The sequence below is a fragment of the Mya arenaria genome, chromosome 8 (assembly GCF_026914265.1).
Source record: "Mya arenaria isolate MELC-2E11 chromosome 8, ASM2691426v1".
Classification (NCBI taxonomy): Eukaryota; Metazoa; Mollusca; class Bivalvia; order Myida; family Myidae; genus Mya; species Mya arenaria.
This window is the reverse complement of record NC_069129.1, coordinates 32502815-32516358: the sequence shown is the minus strand read 5'-3', so window position 1 is coordinate 32516358 and position 13544 is coordinate 32502815. Positions and strand designations below refer to the sequence as shown.

General features: G+C 37.7%; 1 protein-coding gene across 1 annotated transcript; it reads right to left on the bottom strand.

Moving 5' to 3' along the window:
- Positions 1-7051: 7051 nt before the first annotated feature.
- LOC128242214 (uncharacterized) lies at positions 7052-12844 on the bottom strand. Its single transcript, XM_052959298.1, has 2 exons — positions 12709-12844; positions 7052-12043 (listed from the first exon to the last, which is right to left on the bottom strand). The coding sequence occupies exon 2, from the start codon at positions 11930-11932 to the stop codon at positions 10976-10978; it is 957 nt and encodes a 318-aa protein (XP_052815258.1). The 5' UTR covers positions 11933-12043; positions 12709-12844; the 3' UTR covers positions 7052-10975.
- Between the last annotated feature and the right edge of the window lie 700 nt (positions 12845-13544).

Below are 13544 nucleotides of genomic sequence, written 5' to 3'. Positions count from 1 at the left end.
TATCTATACTATACTATAACATATAACTATATATATATATATATATGTAGCCAAATTTTACAATTTGTGCAAATAATCTAAAATTAATTGTCCGATAAAGCCTGAACAATTCGTCATTGACATACAACTATAATATAATCCGAATAAGAGCCAAACTCTGGAACAGTAACAACTATAATAATTTATTTTGTTTTCGCTAAACAGTGTTATTAACCCTTTACAAACTCGTATATATTAGTTGTGTCCAGTAACATTTCTGTTGGTATTTACTGAGATGTTGTTTGTGTCATTGCAGTAATGTCCCTGTAATTCGCACTGACATTTTGCAAGTCAAGTGTGATCTTTTTAATTGCACTTTTAAAGCTGCACTCTCACAGATTTACCGTTTTGACAACTTTTTTTATTTTTTGTCTTGGAATGAGCCAATTTTTGCGCAAATATCTGAAGACTAGTGATATAAGACTGCTGACAAAAGATCAGATGGCAGTGTTCCATATTTACGTTCGAAAATTAATGTTTTATGGCTAAAAGCGTTACTAACGCTTTAAGAAAAATGCATAATATATTATTTTTTTAACACTAATAGGAAAACCTTCGATTTTTTTAGTAGTCTTATAACACTGGTTTCCAGACATTTACGCAAAAATTCGCAATTCCAAGACACAAATAAAAAAGTTGTTAAAACGGTCAATCTGTGAAAGTGCAGCTTTAATTGATTCGTGGAACGCTCCGTTATACTCTATCTTCACTGTTTAGTGTGGTATTAAAGTACATTTCAATATAGCTTGTACTGGTGAATATAATCACAATCACCTCCTACATTCAGAATTCGCCGTTGTTTGTCGATAGCAAGAGAAAGAGGTACGAAATCGAGGGACGAAATAATTTCTTTTAAGTTTCCTTTTGACGTCACACGAAAAACGCACATCCCACGATCGCTGGCTACAAATAATTCATCGTTCCAATCATCATAGACAATCGCAGATGGAAACTTTAGCTCTTTTGTATCTACAATAGGAAATCTCTCTCCATTTCTCTGTACCTTTGACACATTGCAGCCACCTCCACACAATATGTACATTGAACCATCTTTACCCATTGTCGAATATCTCCATCGGATGGTTGCCTTACTTTTCAATTTTAATACATCTAACAGCTTGCCATTTCGATCATAACTAGCTATACCCCCATCTGCATTAACTACATTGAGAATATTTTCATACCACTCAATTGCCCAACAAGGTTGCTGCACTTCTAAAAACTTCTGTGTCGCAAGACTTTTTATATTTTGAACATTGATAATCGTTTGCGATGATGTTGATACAAACAGTTCATCTTCAGAAACGCGAGCAAGTTGAAAGGGTTTCTTTGTAAGTGCTATCTTACTTTGAATACTGTTTTCCCCAACCTTAACTACTTTTAAGCACGAATTGGGTTCATCTGCACAAACGATATAATCATAGTCCAAAACAGCAAGGTCTTTTAACCTTGATTCTTCTTCGTCGGTGGCATGTCTGATTTTTATTTTGTTGATAAATATTGCGTACGCAGGTGTGTCAGATATAAGTTTACCGATGACCTTTCCACCTTCGATTTCTTCTGTCACTTTCTCAAAACGGAATTGCTTAAAACTGCAACCACACCACGGCTGTTGCATTTCGCTATCAATACAGCTCAGTTGTTTCCGTGTATGATGCAAAAACCGAAATGTCTGTTGCGGGTTCTTCTCTTCAAGAAAAGTGTGCAGTCTTCTTTTCCACGAAGACAGTTCTGTTCCGATTGTGTCACATTTTTCTATCACTCCATCTAACTTTCGCTTATCTGGTATTGAAAGCTTTGCAAGCTCTTCGTTGAAAGCATTTTCAGCCATTTGTGTCGTGTCTGAAAGCTTTTTGGCTTCTTTTTTTGCCAATTTATGTCTTGATGTAACAGTTCTCTCAATACGACTCAATTCCCGCAAAATTTTTCTAAGTTGTTCAGATTGTTCAATATCTTTCGCTTCGTCTGCTATCATTTTAATATCAGGACATTTGTTGTGGCCAGTACTTATACATAAGACACAACATAACTGGTCATGCGTCTTGCAGAAATGTGTGACATCGTCTTCGGGATGAATAATGCAAGTTGCACTTGGCTTTGGCATTTCGTCTCGCAATAATTGCAAAACATGATCTCTACATGGTTTTGGTCGGCAATGACAAGACAAGCAACCGGCGCAAAGATATTCCTCACAATCGACACAGTACCCCTTTGCAATTACTTTATTTTTCTCTCGAAGGCAAACATCGCAATCAGCAGTAGTTCTATCTTGCTGATTTCCGCTTATTTTAGTATCTTCATCTTTTAAAATATCATCCTTACCGGTTTCAACAGTTCCACTGGTATTGCTGATGGAATTTGAATAGTCTGCCATAGGGAGTTGGATGCCTTTAAAACAAAAATTGAATATATGGCTGAATGGTTCTTGAAAAAAAAACACTTATGACGGTACTAGATGCCTGTGATGAAAACGCGAAATCATGACAGTACAATGGTGAAAACACGACAGAACGATGATGAAAATGCGACAGTACTTTAACGCAAACGCGATAATACGACAGTAAGATGATGATAATGCGATATAATTTCGTGTTATCACCATCATATTGGCGCGTTATCACCTTCGTAATGTCGTGATTTTGCGTTTTCGTTATCGTAGAGTCGTACCGTCGCGTTTTCATCATCGTATTGTCGTATTTTTACTATCGTACTGTTGTGTTTTCAATATCGTACTGTCGCGTTTTCATCATCGTAATGTCGAGTTTTCACCATCGTACTGTCGCGATTGCACGTTTTCATCATCGTACTATCGAGTATCGCGTTTTAGATTAACACATTCACAGGCGATGGCCCTAACGGCATTCTGTAGGTGATGGGTGGCAAAGTTGCATTTATCATTGAGATAAGCCTTAATCAAATCAAGTATGTGCATTATAAGGATATCACGTTAAGAAAGTATCTAATAAGCCATTATATGATATATGGCGATATGTATGGACAACCTTTACAATAAACAATGGCAAAGAACATTGGATTATAGTGATGAAATGTATGTGGAAACACAAAACAAAAAATTAATGTGATCCTCGTGACCTCTTTTACGATAATTGCACGGCCTATTAGTTCTTTAGTTTTATCTTCGGATTTCAGCGTAATAAATTATACGGTTTGACACTTATATTTATTTTCTTTGGAGACAAATTAATGTATTTATTATAATAAGCCATATTGTTCTCTTGAATACTTAATGCTTCTACGTTTCATGTATTGACTTGCCGATCTCCATGCTTATATGAATTATTTATTATTTCTTGTCAATGATCAAGGGTCATTTTGATCTATATTATTTGATGTAATTATGTTGAATGTTTGAACTGAAATGAATATATGTTCTGTTCTGTAGTTTGTACCACGGACAGTGAATATCATAAAACCCCGCAAGATGCATAGCTTCTAATCACTACCAGGTTGTATTATAATTCAATACAATTAGCTTATCAATGGTTCGAGCCCCGCATGTGATGATTTTAAAAAAAAATAATAAAGTTTTTCCATTTTGTCATCGTTATATATAAGTTCATATATTTATTTTTTATGTTTTTAAATATTTAATTCATTGACATATTAATATAATAAATGAAGCGGCGGTCATCTGCCTATATTGATATGTCGTCTCGCCTATGCCCTTAAACAATTTCGAGGTTGTCAAGTTAGAGCCCTTTTACATTTTATTTTAGAACCATTCAGATGTGTTCTTCATTGCCTGACATATTTTCTGAAAACGATTTGTTCTCCTTGTCTGAAATATTTTCTCCCGAGTTTGCCGGAGATGGCCGTTAAGTTACGAATGTATTTGACCATTGGTAATAATACTTTTTAGGAAATTATTTATCTCGTTTATAGTTCGAAATACAAAAGCATGATATCGATAACTTAAAAAGTTAACGCGTAATTGACTACTTCGGAAATGACAACGAACTTCTTATCATGCAGGTATTTTTTTCGCTAGAATATTCAAGGATGCTTTTTAAATAGAATCACATGAGCGGCAACTCCTTGTAGTTGCTATGCAATCATTCAATTAGACATATAGATGTGTTTTTTAGATGTCTTGTTTTTATTTATTCGTAGTTTATAAGAACCTTTTTGAAAACAGATCCCTTTTCAATTTTTCTCAAGAAATGACTTTCATACTAATATTATACGTAAGACTTTACTGACATATACATTTAATTGTAAATGCTAAAGAACGGTCACTTTCTTTTTCACTGAACTGTAGAACTTACCAGGATATGCTTAAAGTCAATATTCGAAGACTGTTTACTATATTGAAAGTAAAACGTACACTGTACATGCGTAACCTGCGTGGTTATGCCACACCTCTAATGACACGCCACCCTTCAAACTCACACAAAAATCAATAACCTAAAAAGGCAAAAAACGACCCAGTAAAAAAGAGGAAAATAAAGGGGCAGTTGTTCTCCCTTTTAGATATTAAAGAATAATAATAATAAATATTGTGATTTATTACCAGCTACAGTACAGTTCCTCCTTGATTATTCATGGACCTGGGTACATTATTGCCTTCTTGTAATTTATATACGAGCAAGGGCTTGGGTAGCCGAGGATTGTAGCGTAACAACGCACCCTGCCCCTGTCGTACATGGCCGATATAAGTTATTTCCATACAAATATTAAAGCTTTAAAATGAAAGAGCATGACGCATTCATTTAGAAGTCATTTGAGACGTTTAAATTACAGTTGTTTCTACTTTCGATTCACTACACACGGTCATATGGTTTAAACTATGAGAATGTTCTCAAATAGTTAGTTTACATTCTTAAACTCCTTCGATGGTATCAATCATTGAATGTTTAACTAGTACTACTTACTGCGAATATATTATGTAGATTGAACACGTACGAAACCTGTTGTCAGACTTCAACTTGTATATGTATCTCGGTCGGAGCAGAATTATATATACAATGATCTGCCGTGAGGACAACTATTGTTCGTAACCATAGTGTTGACTTCTTGCAAAACCTATGCCGTAACGATAATTCACATTAACATTTCTCCAACTTGCCCAAGTGAATTTTACATGGCAATGTGGTAGATAATATGCATCAATTTCACCAATATGCACCACTTCAACTAAAATTTGCAAAAAAACACAAAACAATCACCCTTGCCATGTTTAGAAACAATCAGGAATGAATGTCCTGGGGATAGGGGTACACGCCCTAAATTGCAGCCCTAAATTGTAACCCTTGTTCTAGCACACCGGATAGGCATTTCCGGTGACGTCAGCCGTGCTGGAAAATCCCATGCCAGATGAGTCACGCGCTGTGACGTAATACTTTTTATTTCTTTTATTATATTATACTTAAAGTAACCATAATTATGAGATTTCAATAGATGAGTTTCATATACATTAAATTTGCAAAAATATCTTCACAACAAAACGAAATAACCCTTCAAAGACTTTAAATCGAAGGAACTTATTGACGTTGACAGTGAATAAAAATTGCTGCGCGTCATGACGTCAGTAAACATTATCGCACGCACTTTTTGGTGAAATGTACAAAACTGAGCTTTTTTATGCAGTTTCTTCACACACAAAATAATTAAAGTATGCTAGAAAAAATATCTATCATGTGTATCCGTTCCGGATAGAAAAATCCGACCCTCGGGCACGCTGCGTAGCCGGTAACTCGGCAAGCCTCGTTACCAGGCAACGCAGGTGCCCTCGGGTCGGGAATACATGACGGATATTATTATTCTGGTATATTTTTCTATAGCTGTAGACATTATATGATCTGCACATATTTATTTACTCCATATGGATTCTCTATAATAAACTCAATACAGAAACATCACACTGACGAACCCAAAACATGGTGTCAGAAGTGTAGCTGAATAAAGGGATTTGTAAAATTGTGAAAAGATCTCTGTAATAATTATTTTAATCGTTTTTTTAAATACTTGTACCTATATGAAAGACAGAAAACATAGTATCGACATGGACTTAACAGGTGTTCAACAGCCAGCGATGGATTGGGAAAATTCCAATAACTCAGGGGCGTAGAAGAAATGAGATCAGCATGTTGATTTAATAAATTTTCCAAGTCCATTTAATATAGATAGAATATGCGAGAAGGGTGATAAAAGAGCGAAAGAAGAGAGGCTACAAGAGGATCCGAGAAAAGTTGAATAGAAGAGGGTGAGAAGGGAGGATAGAAGAGGGGGATAAGTGGAGATAGGGGAAGTGGAGGTAGAAGAAGGGGGAAACAATAGGGGGAGAAGGCGAGAAATTGATAAAGAAGAGGTAAAGAAGGGGTGTGATAAAGGGAGGATAGAAGAGAGGGAGAAGTGGATATGGAGAAGGGACGACGGGGATATAGAATATTTGGAATAACTGGAAGAAATAATAGAGAAGGGTAAAGGGAGGATACAAGAGGGAGAGAAGGTGAGATATAAGAGAGGGGGAGAAAGGGGGTAAAGAACTGGAGTAAAAAGATAGAGGGGATGATAGAAGAGGGTGAAAGGTGAGATAGAGAAGGTGAAGAAGGGGGATAGAACATTGGGAAGAATAGAGGGGGCAGAATGGTTGAAGAAGGGGGGGGGGACGTGGGGAAGGATGGGGATAGAAGAGGAAAGAAGGAATGTTGGTACAGAATAGATCTGAAAAGAAGGAGATAACAGAGTTAAAAGGTAGGATACAAGAGTATGAGTTGAGAAGGATAATGAGATAAGGTGAGAACGAGGAAACGATATGCCAAAGGTGCTCGTCAAGGGTAATAAGTTAGTTTTCGCGAGGCTATTTCAGATACAAGTGTTATACACCCCCCCCCCCCCCCCTGGCGAGCGGTATTTATTCGGCAATTATGAATATTTCTGGAACTTTCAGGTCATTATGAACTCATGCTATATGTATAGATCAATTGAGAACTTCTTTACGAAGTAGTAATAAGGTTAAAAGAAATAGCCCCTTAATGTTCGATAGCTTCAATCATATCATAACGTGTAAGAAGAAGAATGTTTATTCAAGGAAATATAACACGCAATACAAATTTGAAACAGGCCAACATGACTCATGATCAAATTCATAGAATAAAATGGCTTACATACATATACAAATATCGAACAAGTAAACTATAAACTAAAGCATTTGTATCTCAGTATTAACAACTGTATCTATAGAAGTTGATATGCATAACATACATAATAATAACAAGTTATGCGCCATATATACATGTATGAGCTGAATAACTTACGCACAAAATTTATATTTTCTTCAACGTTATTTGGTATCAAACAAAGTAAATGGTATACTCTTCATGCAAAATAACTACAATAATGCTTGAATTAGTAATGGGGTAGTGCAATAGAAAAGGCACATTTAAACTTGTATTTATTTTATCAGTGATTGCGTTAATGTTGCCTTAATTATTCTGTAAACATAATATAAAAACATGGCTATGCTCGCATGTGAAATCTTATCTTTAAACAAGAGCTGTCACAGTATGTGACGAATGCCCCCGAATGTGACATTGACCTATGAACAAGGTCAGTACATGAAAAGTTGATCTTGCCTTTACATGTCAAATACATATGGCAAGGTATTTTAAATTGCCTCTAAACATAAAAATACCACCCATACTTGACAACCTACACTGTAATGTCTTTATATGCAGCATTCCATTGTGAATAAACACCTAAGTGTGACCGTGACCTAAGAGGTAGGGACACGAGTCTTGCATGCGAAACGTCGTCTTGGTATGTCGGACACGTGTGGCAAGTCATTTAAAAATCTGTCCATAAAAGGGAACGTTACAGCCCGGACACGACAACCTATACTCTATGTCTTTATATATGCACCATTCCGTTGTGAATAAACACCTAAGTGTGACCTTGACCTTAGAGGTAGGGACACGGGTTTTGCACGCGACAAGTCGTCTTTGTATGTGGAACACATGTGGCAAGTTATTTTAAAATCTGTCCATACAAGAGAACGTTACAGCCCAGACACGACAACCTATACTCTATGTCTTTATATGCAGCACTCCATTGTGAATAAACACCTAACTGTGACCTTGACCTTAGAGGCAGGAACACGGGTCTTGCACGCGACCCGTCGTCTTGGTATGTGGAACACGTGTGGCAAGTTATTTTAAAATCTGTCCATACCAGGGAAAGTTCCAGCCCAGACACGACAACCTATACTCTATGTCCTTATATGCAGCACTCTATTGTGAATAAACACTAAGTGTGACCATGACATTATAGGTAGGGACACGGGTCTTGCACGCGACACGTCGTCTTGGTATGTGGAGCACATGTGGCAAGTTATTTTAAATTATGTCCATACAAGGGAAAGTTACAGCCCAGACACGACAACCTATACTCTATGTCTTTATATGCAGCACTCCATTGTGAATAAACACCTAAGTGTGACCTTGACCTTAGAGGTAGGAACACGGGTCTTGCACGCGACCCGTCGTCTTGGTATGTGGAACACATGTGGCAAGTCATTTTAAAATCTGTCCATACATGGGAAAGTTACAGCCCGGACACGACAACAATACTCTATGTCCTATATGCAGCACTCAATTATGAATAAACACTAAGTGTGACCTTGACCTAAGAGATAGGGACACGAGTCTTGCACGCGACAAGTCGTCTTGGTATGTGGAACACATGTCCATACAAGGGAAAGTTACAGCCCAGACACGACAACCTATACTCTATGTCCTTATATGCAGCACTCCATTGTGAATAAACACCTAACTGTGACCTTGACCTTAGAGGTAGGAACACGGGTCTTGCACGCGACAACTCGTCTTGGTATGTGGAACACATGTGGCAAGTTATTTTAAAATATGTCCATACAAGGGAAAGTTACAGCCCAGACACGACAACCTATACTCTATGTCTTTATATGCAGCACTCCATTGTGAATAAACACCTAACTGTGACCTTGACCTTAGAGGTAGGAACACGGGTCTTGCACGCGACCCGTCGTCTTGTTATGTGGAACACATGTGGCAAGTCATTTTAAAATCTGTCCATACATGGGAAAGTTACAGCCCGGACACGACAACAATACTCTATGTCCTATATGCAGCACTCCATTATGAATAAACACTAAGTGTGACCTTGACCTAAGAGATAGGGACACGGGTCTTGCACGCGACAAGTCGTCTTGGTATGTGGAACACATGTGGCAAGTTATTTTAAAATATGTCCATACAAGGGAAAGTTACAGCCCAGACACGACAACCTATACTCTATGTCCTTATATGCAGCACTCAATTGTGAATAAACACTAAGTGTGACCTTGACCTTAGAGGTAGGGACACGGGTCTTGCACGCGACACGTCGTCTTGGTATGTGGAACACATGTGGCAAGTCATTTTAAAATTTGTCCATACAAGGGAAAGTTACAGCCCGGACACGACAACCTATACTCTATGTCCTATATGCAGCACTCCATTGTGAATAAACACCAAGTGTGACCTTGACCTTAGAGGTAGGGACACGGGTCTTGCACGCGACACGTCGTCTTGGTATGTGGAACACATGTGGCAAGTTATTTTAAAATCTGTCCATACAAGGGAAAGTTACAGTCCGGACACGAGTTATTGAGCCGGACACACGGACGGACGGACGGAAGGACGGACGGACAACGCCATTTCAATATCCCCCTCCCTATTTCATAGGCGGGGGATAACAAAATCTTGACAATACTATCTCTTTTACAGCATAATGTATATATCTGCTATCATATTAGCTATTTTGGCATAATTGTGTATCTTCCCATAGTCAATATTTTCCCAACTTGGTGGGCACAGGCGATGAAAATAATTCCAAAAAATCGCTGCGGACTGATGTATGGACAGTATGAGTAATATATGGCCCCGGTCGAAGCATGAAAGTCAACTTGAACAATATGTGCTATAAATCTAGAATCAATTGAGCGATATCGTCTAAGAATTTCGTCACTGGCCAACACATATAATGGGATTGAAATAAGAGCCAAAACCCTGGAACAGTTAAAATAACGTAGCTCGTTTTTTTCGCACAACAGTGTTATTAACGTTTTACAGATTCTTATATATGCGTTTTGTCCGTTGACGTTTATCGGGAAACTGATTGTGATATTTCCGTGAATGTGTCTGTCATTTGGCACTGACATATAGAAATACAGGCGCTTCACTGGTGTCAGTTCCATCTTTTGAATCTCACTTTAAACTTTTTAACTGGTTCATGTAAAGCTCCGTTATACAGTTTCTACGGTGTGGTGGTATTTAAGTATATTTTAACAGAGCTGGTACTGGTAAATGAACTCACTTTCACCCCCTACATGCAAAACTCGCCGTTGTTTGTCGATAGCAAGGGAAAGAGGTTTGAAATCGAGCGACGAAATGATTTCCTCTAATTTGCCTTCCAACGTCACGCGAAATACGCACTGACCTGAAAAGCTGACTGCTAATAATTCATCGTTCTCATCATCATAGACAATCGCAGCTGGTGTATTCAACTCCTTTGCTTGTACAATAACCGTTCTCACTCCATTTCTCTGTACCTTTGACACAGTGCAGCAAGCTTGAGTCACTACGTACATTGAACCATCTTTCAGGTCTATTGTAGAATATCTTTCTGGGCTGGTCGCTTTCCGTTTTTCCAATACATCGAGCAGTTTGGCATTTCGATCATAACCAACTACACACCCATCTACATAAATTACATTCAGTATGTCGTCCTACCATTGAATTGCCCGACAACTTTGTTGCACTTTTAAAGACGTGTGTGTCGCGAGATTTGTTAGAGTTTGAACGTTGATTATTGTTTCCGACGATGTTGATACAAACAGTTCTTCTTCTTCAGAAACAAGAGCAATTTGAAAAGGTTTCTTTGGAAGTGCTATCTTACTTTAAATACTCTTTTGCCTTACGTCTACAACTTTTAAACACGAATTGTTTTCATCTGCGCAAACGATACAATCATTGTCCAAAACAGCAAGGTCCCTAAAAAGAGACTTCTGTTTGTCGTCGGCATGGCTGATTTTTATTTTTGCGATAAATCTGGCCTTCCCAGGTGTATAAGATAGAAGTTTACCGATAACTTTTCCATCTACAATTTCTTCTGTCACTTTCTCAAAACGGAAATGGTTAATACTGCAATCACAACCCGCCTGTTGTATTTCGCTATCAACACAGCTCAGTTGTTTTCGTGTATGATTCAAGAACAGATATGTCTGCTGGGAGTTCTTATCTGCAAGAAGAGTTTGCAATCTACTTTTCCACAAAGAAAGTTTTGTTCCAATGGTGTCACATTTTTCAATAATTCCATCTAATTTTTGGTTATCTGGTATTGAAAGCTTTTCAAGCTCTTCGTTAAAAGCTTCTACAGCCATTTGTTTCATGATTGAAAGCCTTTTATCGTTGTTTTTTGCCAACTGTTTTCTTGATGTAACAGTACTCTCAATACGACTCAAATCCGCCTTAAGTTCTTTAAGTTGTTCAGATTGTTCAAAATCCTTCGCTTCATCTGCTATCACTTTTATATCAGGGCATATGCTGTGCCCAATACTTATACAAAGGACACAACATAACTGGTCATGCGTCTTGCAGAAATGTGTGACATCTTTCTCGGGGTGAATAAGGCAAGGACTTGCAGACTTATGCTGCGTCCTTTTCGGTGATCCTGGCTTTGGCATTTCGTCTTTTGATTGCAAGACGTGACCCCTACTTGGTTTTGGTCGACAATGACAAGAGAAGCAAACAGCGCATAGATATTCCTCACAATCGACACAGTACCCCTCTGCAATTACTTTTATTTCCCTCTTGAAGGCAAACATCGCAATTGGCAGAAATTTCATCTTCTTCATTTTCGCTTATTTTAGTCTCTGCATCTTTTAAACTATCATTCATACCGGCTTCCACGGATTCACTCGTATTGCTGATGGAGTCTGAATAGTCTGCCATGGAGAGATGGATACCTATGAAAACAAAAATTGAACATTTGTCTGTATGATTCTTGAAAATCAAAAACCGCTTAAGCCTATCCTAGATGGTGATGACTATGTCGCATTTATCATTATGATAAGCTTCAATCAAACCAAGACCTCTGTTTTCATACGTTGGGGATACCTTGTGTGTGCATTATAATGATCTCTCGCTAAGAATCTATAAAATGTTTATGCATATCAAAAGGTCAGGATTATGTTAAAATTATTATTAAGATTATGTCGGATAATTTCAGCAGAATTAAGTAACTGCGAAAGCACAAACATACATTGCTTTTGTGTGTTTTAGACTTACAATACAGCAAATGTTATGAGTACATTCCGTCCTATGAAACAGAGTTGCAAAAATTGCTACAAACTTGAGGTAATAACGTGTATAATCCATAGACCACATTTAGACCAATTTCTTATGGTCGGTGTAAGTTGTGTCCATAAAATATTAAGGCTTTAAAATACACATATCATGTAAGGCTCATTTAGAGGTCAGTCGAGCCGTTTTATTTATAGTTGTATCTACTTTCGATTCCCTACACCCTATCTCATTTGTTATAAACTATGGCTGTTATCAAATAGTTTGTTTACATTCTTAAACTCCTTCGATGATATCAATTATTGAATTTTGAACATGTACTACTTACTGCGAATATATTATGCCGATTTAACACATACGGAACCAGTTCTCGGACTTCAACTTGTACATGGTTCTTGGACAAAGTTCGGTTATAAACACCGCCGTGGACTCAAATCACATGCATGTCTACTTGTAAAACCTGCCGTTACGATAATTCAACACTAGACAGCGAAAAGAATTAGCCACTAAACATTGAAGTGTTAGTAGCACAACTCTAAAAGGTGCAAATAAAGTTTTGTATGAGATAGTGTTACATATGCTTCATATGAATCATGATTTTAATAAAGAATAAATAATATTCTTAAACATATACAAGTGTTGTTGGAAATAGGTATCAGTAGTGGCTCCAAGATGGGTTATTCTGCAGCTCCGTGCATACACCCCCCCCCCATTACCCCGCAAAAAATAATAAAGAAAGGTTGTCCATCTTGGCCAAGTAAACGTCATGTGAATGTGGTAAAAATAATGTGCATTTATTACATCAATATGCACCACTAATACTTAAATTAGCATCAAACCTTAAGTCTCCATACCACGTTTAGAACTAATTCGGGGTCCTGGGGAGAGGGGTACACACCCTTATTCGCGCCCCTAAAGTGCAACCCTTTGTTCTGGCATATGTCTATAGCTGTAGATGTAATCTGATCTGCACAGATATATTTACTCCATATGTATTTAGTCGCTATATTAACCCAGTGAGAGTCAATGGACAGGGAAAAGAGAAGACAGATCTCGTACCATGCACGACCACACGTACGAATTGTGGCTCGGAGAGCCAGTCTCGAAAACTAGCACTGCTAGTTATAGGAACAAATTCGTCCAAGATTTAAAACCCTGGAAAAT